At 46.4% G+C, this 18,971-nt stretch overlaps 1 protein-coding gene across 1 annotated transcript in view; it reads left to right on the forward strand.

The window, feature by feature from the left end:
* Positions 1-18,971, forward strand: part of HEATR5B (HEAT repeat containing 5B) — a 178,140-nt gene that overhangs the window by 128,639 nt on the left and 30,530 nt on the right. Inside the window, exons 23-30 of the mRNA XM_075339495.1 lie at positions 3,517-3,696; positions 3,941-4,192; positions 6,420-6,601; positions 7,341-7,409; positions 7,496-7,675; positions 9,038-9,275; positions 9,582-9,836; positions 10,817-10,944. Coding sequence (XP_075195610.1) covers positions 3,517-3,696; positions 3,941-4,192; positions 6,420-6,601; positions 7,341-7,409; positions 7,496-7,675; positions 9,038-9,275; positions 9,582-9,836; positions 10,817-10,944 — 1,484 coding nt within the window. The remainder of the gene's footprint in view (positions 1-3,516; positions 3,697-3,940; positions 4,193-6,419; positions 6,602-7,340; positions 7,410-7,495; positions 7,676-9,037; positions 9,276-9,581; positions 9,837-10,816; positions 10,945-18,971) is intronic.

Here is an 18,971-nt window from a genome sequence, read left to right on the forward strand (position 1 = left end):
CTGACATAGCCTCATGTGCAGGACATTGCAGCCTAGGTATCCATGACTACATCCACTCATATAGTGACATTTAGTTGCTTGTGGTTGCAATGCCCTGCACATGAGGTAAAAGACATAGCTAATAAAGAGAACTATACCACATTTCCAATTTGAGGTATTTGCTAATATAATATTATTATTATTATTACACCTATTACATATTGGGATAAGATCTTCAAGATGGGAATATCCCTTTAATGTTAAAATATAGGTTAGACCACATTCATTCCTCCATTATTTTTTTTCTTTGTACATGAAAAAAAACAGACTGATCGTCAGCAGTGTTCTTTTTTTATTTTATTTTATTGACAACTGTCTCTTAACAAATTACACAACAAATGTTCCAAGTTATTTCTGATTACAGCATATGGCAAGTTCAGTCACATATCAAAATGTCTCAGTAAAATATATGTATGAGAGTTCAGCTGTGGACAATCCCGCACAAAGTTACTACTTTTTATCAATTTGTATAAACTATACAAAATGATGTACCATTGACATCATAGGAATATTTACAATAAGACATAGTCATATGAAAAAGTTTGGGCACCCGTATTAATGTTCACCTTTTTATGTTTATAACAATTTGGGTTTTTCCAACATCTATTTGTTTCATATATCTAATAACTGATTGACTCAGTAATATTTCTGGATTGAAATGAGGTTTATTGTACTAACAGAAAATGTGCAATCTGCATTTAATCAAAATTTGACCGGTGCAAAAGTATGGGCACCCTTATCAATTTCTTGATTTGAACCCTCCTAACTACTTTTTTACTGACTTACTAAAGCACTAAATTGGTTTTGTAACCTCATTGAGCTTTGAACTTCATAGGCAGGTGTATCCAATCATGAGAAAAGGTATTTAAGGTGGCCACTTGCAAGTTGCTCTCCTATTTGAATCTCCTATGAAGAGTGGCATCATGGGCTCCTCAAAAACTCTCAAATGATCTGAAAACAAAGATTATTCAACATAGTTGTTCAGGGGAAGGATACAAAAAATCGTCTCAGAGATTTAAACTGTCAGTTTTTACTGTGAGGAACATAGTAAGGAAATGGAAGAACACAGGTACAGTTCTTGTTAAGCCCAGAAGTGGCAGGCCAAGAAAAATATCAGAAAGGCAGAGAAGAAGAATGGTGAGAACAGTCAAGGACAATCCACAGACCACCTCCAAAGACCTGCAGCTTCATCTTGCTGCAGATGGTGTCACTGTGCATCAGTCAAGAATACAGCGCACGTTGCACAAGGAGAAGCTGTATGGGAGAGTGATGCGAAAGAAGCAGTTTCTGCAAGCACGCCACAACAAGTCGCCTGAGGTATGCAAAAGCACATTTGGACAAGCCAGGTACATTTTGGAAGAAGGTCCTGTGGACTGATGAAACAAAGATTGAGTTGTTTGGTCATACAAAAAGGCGTTATGCATGGAGGCAAACAAACACGGCATTCCAAGAAAAGCACTTGCTACCCACAGTAAAATTTGGTGGAGGTTACATCATGCTTTGGGGCTGTGTGGCCAATGCCGGCACCGGGAATCTTGTTAAAGTTGAGGGTCGCATGGATTCAACTCAGTATCAGCAGATTCTTGACAATAATGTGCAAGAATCAGTGACGAAGTTGAAGTTACGCAGGGGATGGATATTTCAGCAAGACAATGATCCAAAGCACCGCTCCAAATCTACTCAGGCATTCATGCAGAGGACCAATTACAATGTTCTGGAGTGGCCATCCCAGTCCCCAGACCTGAATATCATTGAAAATCTGTGGGATGATTTGAAGCGTGCTGTCCATGCTCGGCGACTATCAAACTTAACTGAACTGGAATTGTTTTGTAAACAGGAATGGTCAAAGGAGGATCTACAAAATATTAATGTCACTTTTATGTTGAGGTGCCCATACTTTTGCATCGGTCAGATTTAGTTTAAATGCGGATTGCACATTTTCTGTTAGTACAATAAACCTCATTTCAATCCAGAAATATTACTGAGTCCATCAGTTATTAGATATATGAAACTGAAATAGCTGTTGCAAAAACCCAAAGTGTTATAAAGAAAAAAGGTTAACATTAATAGGGGTGCCCAAACTTTTTCATATGACTGTAAACCAGTGTCACGAACAAAATGCATTAAACAAAATTCAACAAGTCATCAGTGGTTGTTATCACATTTCATTATACGGTAGTTTTGTCAGATTTGTCTCAATTTTTACCATCGGGGTTTCATCAGTTTTTCTCGTATGCAAAAAAGAAAACTAATGTAGATTTCTCAAGGTTCTCCTATTAGCCAGTGAAAAACGGACAGCAGTAGGATGCAAATAGTGAGCTGTCGGAATTTTTTTGTGGACCGGTAAACTTAAATGAGGGACTATTGATCTGACAGGTCCCCATTTGTTGTTTTTTTTTTTTTGTGGACACTCTGCCTGCAAATGAAAATTAATGAATGTGTCAACAGTCGCATAGACTGTAAAACACAGTACAAGTATGTGAATCACGGAAGACTGAATGAGGACTTATTACAATGTTGTATTTTATGGTCACAATTATACAGTGGATATAAAAAGTCTACACACCCCTGTTAAAATGCCAGATTTCTCTCTGGAAAAAAAAAAAAAATCCAAGAAGAGTTGAAAATGTCTCTCCAGGAAGGAGACAAACTCTAGCGCCACCTATTGGAAGTAGCCATCCTAAAAGTCAAAGGTGGCATTTTAACAAGCCTTTTCATATGACTTAGGATTTATACCAGATCAGAACCCCAATTTGCAGACACGGTGTTTCGGGGTGATTGCCCCTCCTCAGTGCAACGTATGGGCTCTGATCTGGCTTATGAGAAGCTATAGTGGGGACCACAGGGAAGACTATTCTCCTTGCGGAGACATGACAAACCAGTCTGGCTGCCAGTGAGGGGTCTTATAGCTGCAAAGAAGAGTTGAGTTATTTTAAAACGTTTTCTACCTTTTAATCTTGTCTATAATCTGTGCAAATCCATCGAAATATAAACTGATATCAGGAGTGAGTGTCTCCGCTCATCATAAAACAAGTGAGTGAGTTAAGAACTCCGGCTGCCGCTAAGCTCATATGTCACTGACTTGAGCTAAGAGGGCTGGAGACAAGGCAGAAACACTTACTCCTCTGATAAAACAGGCAGGGAAATGTATTACCTCACAGAAAAGGAAAAAAAAAATCAGCTGTGATACCATACTGACTGTATAGTCACTTATCCTTCCTCCCCAGCCCAGGAGATAGGGTATGATCAGACCATGTCTCTGTACAGTCAGACACAGCCATTACACAGTACACAGCAGAGAGACATTATAAGATTATCTCAGCACAGGAACATTTTTTTTTAATCACATCCAATTGTGGAAATTATTATTATTCCAAGATCTATTGATTAAAATGAACTTTGTTTTTGAGCAACCCCTTTAGGACCGGTCATGCTGCCATTGTTTAGAGCCCACTTCGATCCTGTATTTCTTCACAGATATCAACATAACAGACACGGGTTTGGAAGGAGTATTGTTTGGAATGCTGGATCGGGAAACGGACCGCAAACTGTGCTCAGACATTCACGACACGTTGGGTCACATGCTGTCTTCTTTGGCAGTGGACAAATTGTCTCATTGGTTGCTGCTGTGCAAGGATGTGCTGGCAGCTACGAGCGGTACGTATGTGTCTTTGTGTTATGCATTGAGTCTGGCTTTCAGGCGATTGCCTTCATACAGCGATGATGACTCATTATTGCATAGAATTTCAGTGTTTTATTTCATCTTTTTATTTGAGAAACCTGTAAGACCTCTTGTGGTTGTCTTATACTTTGCATTCTTTGTGTTGATTTTTTTCTTTTTACTTAGATCTGAGCCTTTTTTTCACATTTGTCTCAACATTGTCGCTGTTTTTCATCCTAGATGTGGGCACTGCCAGCTTGGTAGCTGGTGGAAGAGATGAGGAGACTGAAAAAAAGGATGAAATGGATGATGACACTATGTTCACCACACTGGGAGAAGATGATAAATCCAAACCATTTGTAGCCCCTCGTTGGGCCACCCGCGTATTTGCAGCGGATTGTCTTTGCCGGATTATCATGCTTTGTGAAAATGCTAACAAACCACACTTTGATTTAGCTGCTGCTCGCACCTTAAGAATGAAAAATCCCAAAAGTAAGACTGCATTTTATGATTCTTTTATTTATTTTTAAAATCAAAGCGGATCTGTCACCAGAAAATACAATTTATATGCATTCTAGAATTCGATAACCGAGCCCTGATCAGGATGGTGTACTTACTTTGCAAATCCATCCCAGAATGACGCTATAATCCTTTGTAAACACTTAGGATATTTGGAGTCCAGCAATACATTGCCAGATATTTTGAGTTCACATGTATGAGGGGCTGCTGATAAGTCTTCGGCTTTACCCAGAGGGAAACGAGATAGGATGATGAAACTTTACATTTATTCCACATACTCTCCACTGATGTCAACACACTTCTTACATCAGTATTCTAAGTTGTGTAAGCCTAGGAAAAAGGATTTCAGCTGTGTCTCAAACCAGGCATCCGTAGCAGCCATGGCATCAGAAATGGTGTGACATTTGGTACCTTGAGGTGTTTCTTCAGGTTTGGAAACAGATGATATTCGGAGGGAGCTAGATCTGGTGAATAAGGTGGGTGGTCAACCAGCTGGAAGCCCAGCTCTGCCAGTTTTGCTGTGGTCGCTTGTGTAGTGTGAGCGGAAACGTGGTCTTGTAGGAACCCTGAATGTCTTTGGACGAGGAGAACCCCTGTGCCTCCACTCTTTTGACTGCTCCTTGTTTTCAGGGTCATACAAATAATCCATATGTCTCATCCATAGTGACCAGTCAATCTAGGAAGTTCTTATCAGTCCGGAAACGCTGACAAATGGAACGGGAAGTTTTCACTCGCATGCTTCTCTGATCTGTTGTCAAACATTTGGGGACCCTCTTTGCAGATCGCTTCCTCATATCCAAATATTCATGGAGAATGACACAAACACGTTCACGGGAAATCCCCATGATGTCTGCTATTGCTTTAGCTGAAATTTGTTGATTCTCCAGTATGAGGTTGTGCACAGCATTGACGATCTCCGGAACAACAACCTCTCTCGGTCGTCCAGGACGTTCCTAATCATTGGTGCTGAAGTGGCCCGTTTTCAATTTGACAACCCAGTTCTTAACTGTGGAATATGAAGGGCATCGATCCCCCAATGTCTGCGACATATCACCATGAATACCCTTTGTGGACTTTCCTTGCAGAAACAAAAATTTTATCACTCCTTTGCTCTCAGTTGCTGTGAATATCACATTAGAGTCAGTCATTTTGTTTTCCTGCGTGTGTAGAACACTGTTGCCATAAGCAACAAACAGAACATTTTGAAAAGCTATATTAGACAAATAAGGCTACATTCGTTACCATAAAAACAAAAAAGATCCCAAAGACTTATCAGCAGCCCCTAGTATTAAGGCTGCAAATCTGATCTCCACCTAGGTTGATTGACAAGCTCATTTCACTGTCCTCTTCCCTGCTCCTGCTGCGGAAATTTTGCACATGCTCAGAAGAAGCTGCAGCCTACAAGAGGAGGTAGCCGGTTTTCCAGCAGCACATTCAGTGTGTAATAACAGTCTCTAACAGTCAACTGCTGGATCAGCAGTGTGTAAGATGCTGTATATAATAGAATCACGTCCTCTATACATCAGAGGGAATTACTGGGAAATATCAGATCAGTGCCCCTTGTACCTGCTATGGCAGCTCTATCAAATATACAATATCCCATTAGAATTATTATTTGCAGGATACATAGCAGAAATAGAAAATCATCTATTCCAGCCTCTCCTGTAGCCTAGCCCTAGCCTTTATCCTTGTATTGTATTCCTCTGTAGAAATCTGTAGACATTTTCTGGTTATGAAAGGCAATCTGTTGGCAGGTTTTTGCCATTTAATTGTGAGAGCAGACTAATGTAGGCATTGAGACATTGATTCCAGGAATGTCACTTATTAGGCTATGTGTTGTAGTTTCCGTATAATCAGTGTTTTATCAGCAGCAGATAACTAGAGGACTGGGTGTCATATGCAAGACAGTCCAGATAATCTGTGCAATTACCCCCCCCCCTCCCCCGTGGACACCGGAATCTGCCAGTCAGTGATGTGGGCAGGGTCTCACTTAGCTCAGCAATTCGATCACTGCTACATCTACAGCAGAGAAAACAAGGATTCTATCAAAACTGCACCAGGCAGTCCAGTAATTGATATGTTGCTGGAATCCGGCACTCTACCACCACATTATATTGTTCTCAGATTCCATAGCAAAAGCCTGCTGACAGATTCCCTTTCAGGCTAAGTAAAACCTTTTTGTTTTTGATTTATTTGATAGGTGACTCTTTGGTGTTGCATCTTTCTGACCTTATTCGGATGGCTTTCATGGCTGCCACAGATCACAGCAATCAGCTGAGGATGGCTGGTTTGCAGGCTCTGGAGGATATTATTAAGAAGTTTGCTGCTGTTCCGGAGCCGGAGTTTCCAGGACATGTGATCTTGGAACAGTATCAGGCCAATGTAAGGCAGAACTAAAGTGTGTGTTGCTCTATTCCTCTTGTCAATCGGGTGTATCCCTGTAATATACAGGGTGGTCCAAAAGTAGGTGAACAGTATGTATAATAGGGTTATCAAACATGGTGTCAAGTGAAAGTGACTCAGTTGCCCTTAGCAACCAATCAGATCCCACTTTTCATTCTTCACAGACGCTTTGGAAAATGAAAGGTGGAATCTGATTGGTTGCTAAGGGCAACTGAGTCAGTTTCACTTTACACCATGTTTGATAAGCCTATTACACATACTGTCCACCTACGTTTGGACCACCCTGTATAGAAGGAGTCCAGCTCAAACAAGGCAAATGTATTTAATAGAAAATCCAAAGGGTAAAATTCAGACATCAAATGTCATATAAAAAATACATAAAAAAAACAATGTAGATCTACGCGTTTCAGAGAAGAACCATCCTTAGTCCTTGGTCATTTCCAAAATGGCAAGTTATCCCCTGTCCATTAGGTTCAGAGGTTCTGAAACTTGGCTCTGCAGAGCTCTGACGTAAATGGAGCGTAGATCCATGTGCTTGGAATCCACTGTATTTATTGTCTATGGGACTGCTGGAAATGGCCAATCTGTTCATCACATTGTGTAGTTTTCTTTTAAAATCTGGCTGCATGTGACCGGCCTACAGTCTGAAGAAACTACAGTGCATAAAATAGTAGTGGTAAAAGTGCAGTCTCTAAAAGAGTGATTGTCTTCTCCTCAGGTGGGTGCTGCGTTGCGACCAGCGTTTTCACAAGACACTCCCTCAGACATCATAGCGAAAGCCTGCCAGGTATGGAGATGCATTCTGTTTGCTGTATATGGAGGACTTGATATTTTGGGAATTACCACCGCAGCATGTTGTGCTTCTTTTGTTAGGTGTGTAGTGCCTGGATCGGGAGCAAAGTGGTCAGTGACCTGAATGATCTTCGCAGAGTGCATAACCTATTGGTTTCTTCACTGGATAAAGCACAGGCCGGAAAAGGGTCGTCCAGCCAGCTGTACCGTGAGAGCGCCATCACTATGGAGAAACTAGCCGTATTAAAGGCTTGGGCAGAGGTTGGTATTTCCTCAGTGTGTTTTGGAATTTTTCTTTTTCACGTTTTTTGGAGACACAGTAATTTTTTAACTTAATGTTGGAGATCATATTTAGGGGAAAATGGTCAAAAAGCAAAAAAAAAAAAATTGTTTGGCTAATAATTGTATGTTGCATTGTAAGGTAGTTTGGTCAGCGAATATTTGCATCCTAAAAGGAATCCTCTAATTCTCCCATGTGTATACATAATGTCCACATATATGGCAATATAGGAGCTGAGCTGTGTTCTCGGCAATGGGCGTTCCATGCACTGTTTACTTTCGCCAACACTGGGGCTTATAACATTAGATCGGTGGTGGTGGATGTTGGACCCCATCTGAGCTGATATTGATGATCTGTCCCAATGATAGGTCCTCAGTATCAAAGTAGTGGACAAACCCTTTAAATTAAATTTGTTGTTATTTTTTTATGTCCACGTCATGAAATTTTATTTATTTTGATTTTTAAATGGGCATAGACTGCTCTAAAAAACCATAGAAATAATAGGTCTCCTCATTAATTTACCACGTTTCCCGTTCCAACAGTTACCTAGTCCCTACGTCCCTGTCATGCCTATACACATTGGAAATGCGCTCTCAGCCAGGCACTGCAAATAAAGATGGGCTGAGAGGGCATTTCTGTTGTATTGAGACCAATGGGGAACCTGTAAGCATCAAAACAGGAGCCATTAAGGATTTCTGAAGACAAGTTACTATCCATTTATTTTTTTAAGTAGTCTGAGCCCTTGAAAAAATAATTTTTAGTCCCTGGACAAACCACTTTTAAAGGGAATCTGTCAGCAGGTTTTTGCTATGTAATCTGAAGCCAGCATACTGTAAGGGTTAAAAAGCAAATATCAACTATGCTTCTCTTATCATGCTCTGTGCTGTTGTTTACTTAAACTAACTGCTTTATCACTTGGTGATTATCATTGCTAGGTCTAGGTGGCAATGTGCACTGCAGTCCAGCACTCCTCTTCTTGTAATTGGCACCTCAGTGTCCATGTACAATCTCTATAGAGAGCTGGTGTGGGAGGTGACAGCTCCCTGAGCTCAGCTACATGACTAAAGCTAATAATTCAGATTGAGTCTACAGGTGCACCCAGTAATCTAAGTGATACATTGTTGGATTCAGAATCTCTTTGCCTACATCATGCTGCTCTCAGATGAGGTAGAAAAAACCTGCTGACAAATTCCCTTTTATAATACTGTAATATATAGTTGTACAGTAACCAAAACTCCTTGAGGGATACTTTAGGATTTTAATAGCATGCTGGAAATTCTCACATCGTTCACAGAGATCTGAAATTGACATGGTGATATTATCCTTTCAACTCTGTATCCTAGGTCTACGTTGTGGCTATGACTATTAAAAATGAAGGTGACAGTAAGCCTAACAAATCTATGAAGACAAATGATGATGAAGACGATGATTACGGTACCGCAGATGAACTTCCGCCAGATAGCCTGATCTCATTGGTTGAATCCGCTCTGCCGACTCTTAGTCGGTTGTGGCTGGCGGTGTTGAAAGACTATGCTCTGCTTACGTTACCACCGGAGTTTGCCAGCCAGCTCCCTCCTGACGGTGAGCACAATGCACGCACTGTTATTTAGTGTAAACATGGTGAGGACTTAGACCGTTCTATAAATTGGGTATATGAAGAATCGTAACACAGTAAGGTTATATGCAAATTAGCAGCATGTGAAATTGTTTTCATTGTGGATTTTGCTGCGGATTTGTGGTGAAAGCTGCACTGTGTGCACACATCCTTACTGTTAACTTGTATATATGTGTGTTTTTTTATCATTTTGTCTTGTTCTTTACTTTCTTTTGTTCAGGCTACTGCTTTATACCATAGCTGTAACTTAATTTCTTTATGGTAATAAACAGGAGGAGCATTTTACACCCCTGAAACCATTGATACAGCAAGGCTACATTACCGTAATTCCTGGGCACCCATTCTGCATGCTGTGACCCTCTGGCTCAACTCCACCGGCTTTAATAATTCAGAGATTACAGATGAGGCAGCCATGACCGGCTCTCAGAAACGTAACCCTACCATAGCGCTGAACCAGCCGCCGGGAACACCACCCAGCCCTAAGTCACTTATGGAGATTAACAAAGATAGAATGCATCTGATTTTAGGTGGGTGAAAACAAAAAGATGAAAGTTAAGAGCTGTATCGTGTTTATTGGTGCAATTTGTGGGTGGCACGGTGGCTCAGTGGTTAGCACTGCAGTCTTGTGAGGGTCCTGGGTTCAAATCCTACCAAGGACACCATCTGCAAGGAGTTTGTGTGATTTTCTCATGTTTGCGTGGGTGTCTTCCGACTTCTCCAGCTTCCACCAACACTCCAAAAACATACGGATAGATTGTGAGTCTCAATGGGGACAGTGATAGTGATGTCTTTAAAGAGAACCTGTCACCACTTTTTTTGGCCTATAAGCTGCGGCCACCAAAAGTGGGCTCTTATATACAGCATTCTAACATGCTTTATATAAGAGCCCAGGCCGGGGGTATAACAACATAAAAAACACTTTATAATACTTACCTAACAGTCGCGCAGTGGGCCTTATGGGCGTCTCCGTTGTCCGGTGCCGGCACCACCTCTTTTGGCCATCTTTGTGCTCCTTCTTCTCTAGCCACGGTGCATGATGGGTCCGACGTCATACACACTTGCCGCATTCAGGTCCTGAGCAGGCGCACTTTGATCTGTCCTGAGCAGGGCACATCAAAGTATTTTAGTGCGTCTGCGCAGGATCGGCTAGTCTGTATGACGTAGACTCGTCATGCACACAGGCTTCAGAAAGAGGATGAAGATGGCCGAAAGAGGAGGCGCCAGCACTGGAGAACGGAGACGCCCATAAGGCCAACCGTAGTGGTGGTGGCCGCAGCTTATAGGCCAAAAAAGTGGTGACAGGTAACCTTTAAAGTGCTATGGCATATGATGGTGCTATATAAACATGCATGATAAATAAAAATAATACATTTTTATAATTGATGTAAATCTACATTTACAAGAAAAAAACAAAAGGAAAAACCACTGCAAAAAAAAGTGAAATAATGACCAATATTGGCAATGGAAAACATATTTATGATCATTAACATCCTATGTATCCCATCAGGTATCAGCATTCAGTTCTTTTGTGCACCGCGTCCTGAGGAACCTGTTGAACATGTCACGGCTTGTCTTCAGGCTCTGCATATTCTCTTGGAGTCGTCTTTTGCCAGAAGTCACATAGCAGAAGACCAGGTATATTTCAGTAAACTACAAATCCATGTGTTTTCCCAGGAGCCACAAGCTGACGCCAGGCTACGTTCCCGCAATGAGCTTTTGTTGAGTTTTCAATGTTGCAGAGTTTTTGCACCTATTATGTAAATTGGGTTGCTCATGTTTTTCTGTGCTTTTATTTACAAGCGTTTGTTGCGATTTCGACTGTGGTTTTTTTTTTACTCTTTTTGATCTGTCATGTTTTAAACAAAGCTGATTTTAATATTTGTTAGCATTTGGCTGTGAAAGACATTTCTTGATATTCTTATATGCAGATTCATATTTGATGCACCAAAAAGAAAAAAAAATAAAATATATATATATATTTCTTTGTCGCTCCATTGGGAGACCCAGACAATTGGGGTGTATAGCTATGCCTCCGGAGGCCACACAAAGTATTACACTAAAAGTGTAAAGCCCCTCCCCTTCTGCCTATACACCCCCCGTGCTCCCACAGGCTCCTCAGTTTTCATGCTTTGTGCGAAGGAGGCAGACATGCACGCATAGCTCCACAGCTTAGTCAGCAGCAGCTGCTGACTATGTCGGATGGAAGAAAAGAGGGCCCATAACAGGGCCCCCAGCATGCTCCCTTCTCACCCCACTCTTGTCGGCGGTGTTGTTAAGGTTGAGGTATCCATTGCGGGTACGGAGGCTGGAGCCCACATGCTGTTTTCCTTCCCCATCCCCTTTAGGGCTCTGGGTGAAGTGGGATCCTAATCGGTCTCCAGGCACTGAGACCGTGCTCCATCCACAGCTCCTGGGGACTCTGCTGGATAAGGAGCCGAGTATCGTCAGGGACAAGGCCCTGCTACTTTAAGGTACTCTGTGTCCCCGTGGGGACCGCGCACAGAAACACTCCAGCATTGCTGGGTGTGTTAGTGCGCCGGGGACCGCAGCGCTGACCGCGCTTGTGCCATCACACACTGCAGCGTGCTGGGTGTGTTAGTTTATGGGGACTACCGCGCTGACCGCCGCTGCCATTTTTACACTGCGGCGCGGCTGGGACTGTTAGTGCGCCGGGGACTACCGCGCCGACCGGGCTTATACGCCGGCCGCGCTTATAACTTTAGTCCCCGGCTTTTGCGGCCTAGTCTCACTTTTTTCCCGCCCCCAGGCCTGCCAGTCAGGGGAAGGGCGGGACGCTGTACGTGAAGTCAGCACTGAGGGCTGGAACATGCTTTGCATACTCCACCCCCCTCACTGTGCACAGTGGGGCACCAGATTCCCGCACTTTCTAGGGCACGCCCACGGCCCCCTCCTCTCCTCAGGATGTCGGCAGCCATTCCTGTCAGCTCTTCTGACGCTGGAGAGGGGAGACCCAGGCAGGGATTCTGGTGACCACACAACCGCTTTGAGCGGGCGGTAAGCAGCACCTGAGGTGCTGGCCCCACTTGTGCAGAAGTGTACTTATAGATTATATGATTATAGGCTATACTTTACACTGTATGGTGCACGGTTGATTTTTGGCTATATACCCTCCTGGATTGCTCAGGGGAGACAACAGCATGGCGTCCACAAGAAGCAAGGGTGCCAAAGCACAGGCTTACTATGCTGCCTGCGCCGCATGTACGGCTATACTACCGGCAGGTTCCACTGACCCTCATTGTGTGCAATGCTCGGCTCCTGTAGCACTTACTCAGCCGGAGCCTCTGCTAAGGGTGGCCCAGGAGGAACCACCTGCTAACACTGTCCAGGTGACAGGGACGGAGTTTGCAGTTTTTACTGAAAGACTTTCTGAGACTATGGCTAAGATACTAGAAGCTTTGCAGTCCAGACCGGTATCTCAGACCATGGGCACTGTGGAATCATTGCTCCCTGGTTCCCCTCAGTTGGAACAACAATGTCCTCCCGGGGTGTCTCATAGATCCCAGGGTGAGGTCTCTGACACGGACCGCAGCCCCAGACCGCCTAAGCGAGCTCGCTGGGAAATTCCCTCGACATCATCACATTGTTCAGGGTCTCAGCGGGAGGACTCTCTGTATGATGAAGCGGAGGTAGCTGATCAGGATTCTGATCCTGAGGCCGCTCTCAATCTTGATACTCCGGATGGGGACGCCATAGTGAATGATCTTATCGCGTCCATCAATCAAATGTTGGATATTTCTCCCTCAGCTCCTCCAGTAGAGGAGTCAGCTTCTCAGCAGGAGAAATTCCGTTTCAGGTTTCCCAAGCGTACAACGAGTATGTTTCTGGATCACTCTGACTTCAGAGAGGCAGTCCAGAAACACCGAGCTTGTCCAGATAAGCGTTTTTCCAAGCGCCTTAAGGATACACGTTATCCCTTCCCCCCTGACGTGGTCAAGGGCTGGACTCAGTGTCCCAAGGTGGATCCTCCAATCTCCAGACTGGCGGCTAGATCCATAGTTGCAGTTGAAGATGGGGCTTCACTCAAGGATGCCACTGACAGACAGATGGAGCTCTGGTTGAAATCCATCTATGAAGCTATCGGCGCGTCTTTTGCTCCAGCATTCGCAGCCGTATGGGCACTCCAAGCTATCTCAGCGGGTCAAGCGCAAATTGACGCACTCACACGTACGTCTGCGCCGCAAGTGGCGTCCATAACCTCTCAAACGTCGGCATTTGCGTCCTACGCTATTAATGCTGTCCTGGACTCTGCGAGCCGTACGGCGGTTGCAGCCGACAATTCGGTGGCAATACGCAGGGCCTTGTGGCTACGGGAATGGAAGGCAGATTCGGCTTCCAAAAAGTGCTTAACCGGTTTGCCATTTTCTGGCGACCGTTTGTTTGGTGAGAGATTGGATGAAATCATCAAGCAATCCAAGGGAAAGGAAACATCCTTACCCCAGGCCAAACCAAACATACCCCAACAGAGGAGGGGACAGTCGAGGTTTCGGTCCTTTCGGGGTGCGGGCAGGTCCCAATTCTCCTCGTCCAAAAGGCCTCAGAAGGATCAGAGGAACGCCGATTCATGGCGGTCTAAGTCACGCCCTAAAAAGACCGCCGGAGGTGCCGCTACCAAGGCGGCTTCCTCATGACTTACGGCCTCCTCACACCGCATCCTCGGTCGGTGGCAGGCTCTCCCGCTTTTGCGACACCTGGCTGCCACAGGTAAAAGACCGTTGGGTGAGAGACATTCTGTCTCACGGTTACAGGATAGAGTTCAGCTCTCGTCCTCCGACTCGATTCTTCAGAACATCTCCGCCTCCCGAGCGGGCCGATGCTCTTCTGCAGGCGGTGGGCACTCTGTAGGCAGAAGGAGTGGTGGTCCCGGTTCCTCTTCAGCAACAGGGTCACGGTTTTTACTCCAACCTGTTTGTGGTTCCAAAGAAGGACGGGTCTTTCCGTCCTGTCCTGGACCTAAAACTGCTCAACAAACACGTAAAGGCCAGGCGGTTCCGGATGGAATCCCTCCGCTCCGTCATCGCCTCAATGTCCCAAGGAGATTTCCTTGCATCGATCGATATCAAAGATGCTTATCTCCACGTACCGATTGCTCCAGAGCATCAGCGCTGCCTGCGCTTCGCCATAGGAGACGAACACCTTCAGTTCGCGGCACTGCCGTTCGGCCTGGCGACAGCCCCACGGGTTTTCACCAAGGTCATGGCTACAGTAGTTGCGGTCCTCCACTCTCAGGGTCACTCGGTGATCCCTTACTTAGACGATCTGCTGGTCAAGGCACCCTCTCAAGAGGCATGCCAACACAGCCTCAACGCTACTCTGGAGACTCTCCAGAGTTTCGGGTGGATCATCAATTTTCCAAAGTCAAATCTGACACCGGTCCAATCGCTGACATATCTTGGCATGGAGTTTCATACCCTCTCAGCGATGGTGATGCTTCCGCTGAACAAACAGCGGTCACTGCAGACAGGGTTGCAATCTCTCCTTCAAGGTCAGTCACACCCCTTGAGGCGCCTCATGCACTTCCTGGGGAAGATGGTGGCAGCAATGGAGGCAGTCCCTTTCGCGCAGTTTCACCTGCGTCCTCTTCAATGGGACATCCTACGCAAATGGGACAGGAAGCCGACGTCTATCGACAGGAACGTCTCCCTCTCTCAGGCAACCAAAGCTTCCCTTCGGTGGTGGCTTCTTCCCACTTCTTTATCGAAGGGGAAATCCTTCCTACCCCCATCCTGGGAGGTGGTCACGACGGACGCGAGTCTGTCAGGGTGGGGAGCAGTCTTTCTCCACCACAGGGCTCAGGGTACGTGGACTCAGCAAGAGTCCTCACTTCAGATCAATGTTCTGGAGATCAGGGCAGTGTATCTTGCCCTAAAAGCGTTCCAGCAGTGGCTGGAAGGCAAGCAGATCCGAATTCAGTCGGACAACTCCACAGCGGTGGCTTACATCAACCACCAAGGCGGAACACGCAGTCGGCAAGCCTTCCAGGAAGTCCGGCGGATTTTGATGTGGGTGGAAGCCACGGCCTCCACCATCTCCGCAGTTCACATCCCGGGCGTGGAAAACTGGGAAGCAGACTTTCTCAGTCGCCAGGGCATGGACGCAGGGGAATGGTCCCTTCACCCGGACGTGTTTCAGGAGATCTGTTGCCGCTGGGGGATGCCGGACGTCGACCTAATGGCGTCCCGGCACAACAACAAGGTCACGGCATTCATGGCACGATCTCACGATCACAGAGCTCTGGCGGCAGACGCCTTAGTTCAGGATTGGTCGCAGTTTCAACTCCCTTATGTGTTTCCTCCTCTGGCACTGTTGCCCAGAGTGTTACGCAAGATCAGGGCCGACTGCCGCCGCGCCATCCTCGTCGCTCCAGACTGGCCGAGGAGGTCGTGGTACCCGGATCTGTGGCATCTCACGGTCGGCCAACCGTGGGCACTACCAGACCGACCAGACTTGCTGTCTCAAGGGCCGTTTTTCCATCTGAATTCTGCGGCCCTCAACCTGACTGTGTGGCCATTGAGTCCTGGATCTTAGCGTCTTCGGGATTATCTCAAGAGGTCATTGCCACTATGAGACAGGCTAGGAAACCAACGTCCGCCAAGATCTACCACAGGACGTGGAAAATATTCCTGTCGTGGTGCTCTGCTCAGGGTTTTTCTCCCTGGCCATTTGCCTTGCCCACTTTTCTGTCCTTTCTTCAATCCGGATTGGAAAAGCGTTTGTCGCTCGGCTCCCTTAAGGGACAAGTCTCTGCGCTCTCTGTGTTTTTTCAGAAGCGCCTGACCAGACTTCCACAGGTACGCACGTTCCTGCAGGGGGTTTGTCACATCGTCCCTCCTTACAAGCGTCCGTTAGAACCCTGGGATCTGAACAGGGTGCTGATGGTTCTTCAGAAACCACCGTTAGAGCCAATGAGGGATATTTCTCTCGCACGCCTTTCGCAGAAAGTGGTTTTCCTAGTAGCAGTCACTTCACTTCAGAGAGTGTCTGAGCTAGCAGCGTTGTCATGCAAAGCCCCTTTCCTGGTGTTTCACCAGGACAAGGTGGTTCTGCGTCCGGTTCCGGAATTTCTCCCTAAGGTGGTATCCCCCTTTCATCTCAATCAGGATATCTCCTTACCCTCTTTTTGTCCTCATCCAGTTCACCAATGTGAAAAGGATTTGCACTTGTTAGATCTGGTGAGAGCACTCAGACTCTACATTTCTCGTACGGCGCCCCTGCGCCGCTCGGATGCACTCTTTGTCCTTGTCGCTGGCCAGCGTAAAGGGACACAAGCTTCCAAATCAACCCTGGCTCGGTGGATCAAGGAACCAATTCTCGAAGCTTATCGTTCCTCGGGGCTTCCGGTTCCCTCAGGGCTGAAGGCCCATTCTACCAGGGCCGTGGGAGCGTCCTGGGCCTTGCGGCACCAGGCTACGGCTCAGCAGGTGTGTCAGGCAGCTACCTGGTCGAGCCTGCACACTTTCACGAAACACTATCAGGTGCATACCTATGCTTTGGCAGATGCCATCCTAGGTAGGCGAATCCTTCAGGCGGCGGTTGCCCACCTGTAGGACGGAGCCATTACGGCTCTATTATGAGGTATTATTTACCCACCCAGGGACTGCTTTTGGACGTCCCAATTGTCTGGGTCTCCCAATGGAGCGACAAAGAAGAAGGGAATTTTGTTTACTTACCGTAAATTCCTTTTCTTCTAGCTCCAATTGGGAGACCCAGCACCCGCCCCTATTTTTTTGTGTACACATGTTGTTCATGTTGAATGGTTTCAGTTCTCCGATATTCCTTCGGATTGAATTTACATTAAACCAGTTTATAATTTTTTCCTCCTTCTTGCTTTTGCACCAAAACTGAGGAGCCCGTGGGAGCACGGGGGGTGTATAGGCAGAAGGGGAGGGGCTTTACACTTTTAGTGTAATACTTTGTGTGGCCTCCGGAGGCATAGCTATACACCCCAATTGTCTGGGTCTCCCAATTGGAGCTAGAAGAAAAGGAATTTACGGTAAGTAAACAAAATTCCCTTCTTCTTTATCGTTCCTTTGGGAGACCCAGACCATGGGTGTTTAGCTTCTGCCTCCGGAGGACACACAAAGTACTACACTTAAAAGTGCAACTCCTCCCTCTGAGCTTATTCACCCCCTGGTAGCCAGTCCTAGCCAGTTTATTGCTTTGTGTCAGGAGGCATACATCCACACATGCATTCTCATCTGATTTGTATGACTTTTGGAAAGAGTTTGAAGAAAAGCGGGTCCATGTCTGGACTCCCGGCATGTCCCTTCTCACCCTACTGTGTCGGCGGTGTTGTTAAGGTTGATTTACAAGGCTGCAGCCTTACATGCCGCGCTCCTTCACCATCCCTTCTGGGCTCTGGCTTGAAGTGGGAGCCAGCACGGTCTCCATGCCTGGCAGGAGTCCGGTCTCCATCCACAGCCCCTTGAGGATTCTGTTGGACCGGAGCACTCATCCCCAGGGACATGGCCCTGCGTCTCAGCAGCTAAGTACCTGAGACGTTTATGTTGGGGGTCCCGGTTCTTTATTGTAAGAGGAGAGTATGCTGTATGTGATTGTTTTAACTTTTCCGGCGGGTTCTCTAGCTTTTGCCTGAGAACCGCGCCGATGGTGCCTGCTTGTCGGCCTCGCCGCTTAAATTTAGGCCCCGGCTTCGCCGGAGGCCTAGTTTCATTTTCCTGCCCTCACATGTCACTCATTCAGAGGGACAGGTTCGGCTCCTCCCGGCGGCCGTTCTACACAGGGGAGGGACACTCCCCACTGCTGGGGCGTCCCTCCTTCCCTGCAGGTCTCTATAGCCCTCCAGTTCCCGCTCTTTTATAGGAACGCCCCTAGTCCCGCCCCCTCTCTTCGCTCCAGTGGCCATTTCTCAGGCAGAGTTCACTCTGCTCTGGGACATCCTGTATTCTGCATCTCTGCTGAGGTGCTGCGCACTGGGGGACCGGGCTTCGGGATCTGGAGGGCACACAACACCGCGCTCAGCGGTCTGGTAAGCCAGAGCCGGTTGTGGACCTCTGTATATTCTCCCTGGGGTTCATTCTCTGCAAAGCCCCCACTCCAGCAGCATGTCTCACACAAGGAGCAAGGCTCCAAAGCTTTATTCTGCATGCACTGCATGTAAGCTCCTGCTGCCTGAGCCGAGCATTTATCCACACTGTGATGGTTGCTCTAACTTGGCGGTGCCACAGCCTGGAGTCTCACCCCCAGTGGTCTCTCAGGCTGCTGCTGCACCTGTGACTGAACCCCCGGCCTGGGTAGAGTCCTTTTCTAGGTCCATATCCCAGTCATTTGCTGAGTCCATGGGACTTTTGTCCAGGACTTTGATGAATATGCATCAGCCTCCCTCACAGGGTGCCTCTAATACTCTTGACAGAGGACTCCTATCTTCTGACCTCCGTCCATCGGAGCTCACGGAGGATTCATCATCTGATCCCAGACCCCGTCCTTCTAAGAGAAGGCGCATGGTTTCCCCCCCTCCCCATCCCACGGCTCTGTCTCAAGAGCTGACTCTCAAGATGAGGAGGATGCCCTCACTGGGGGCTCGGAGGCTATGTATCCCATCGATTTCTCTGAGGGTGACTCAGATCTTAGTGATTTGATTGCTTCTATTAATTCTGTGCTGGATCTCAATCCGCCAGTGTCAG

Source organism: Anomaloglossus baeobatrachus, chromosome 3, assembly GCF_048569485.1.
Source record: "Anomaloglossus baeobatrachus isolate aAnoBae1 chromosome 3, aAnoBae1.hap1, whole genome shotgun sequence".
In the NCBI taxonomy this organism is placed as follows: Eukaryota; Metazoa; Chordata; class Amphibia; order Anura; family Aromobatidae; genus Anomaloglossus; species Anomaloglossus baeobatrachus.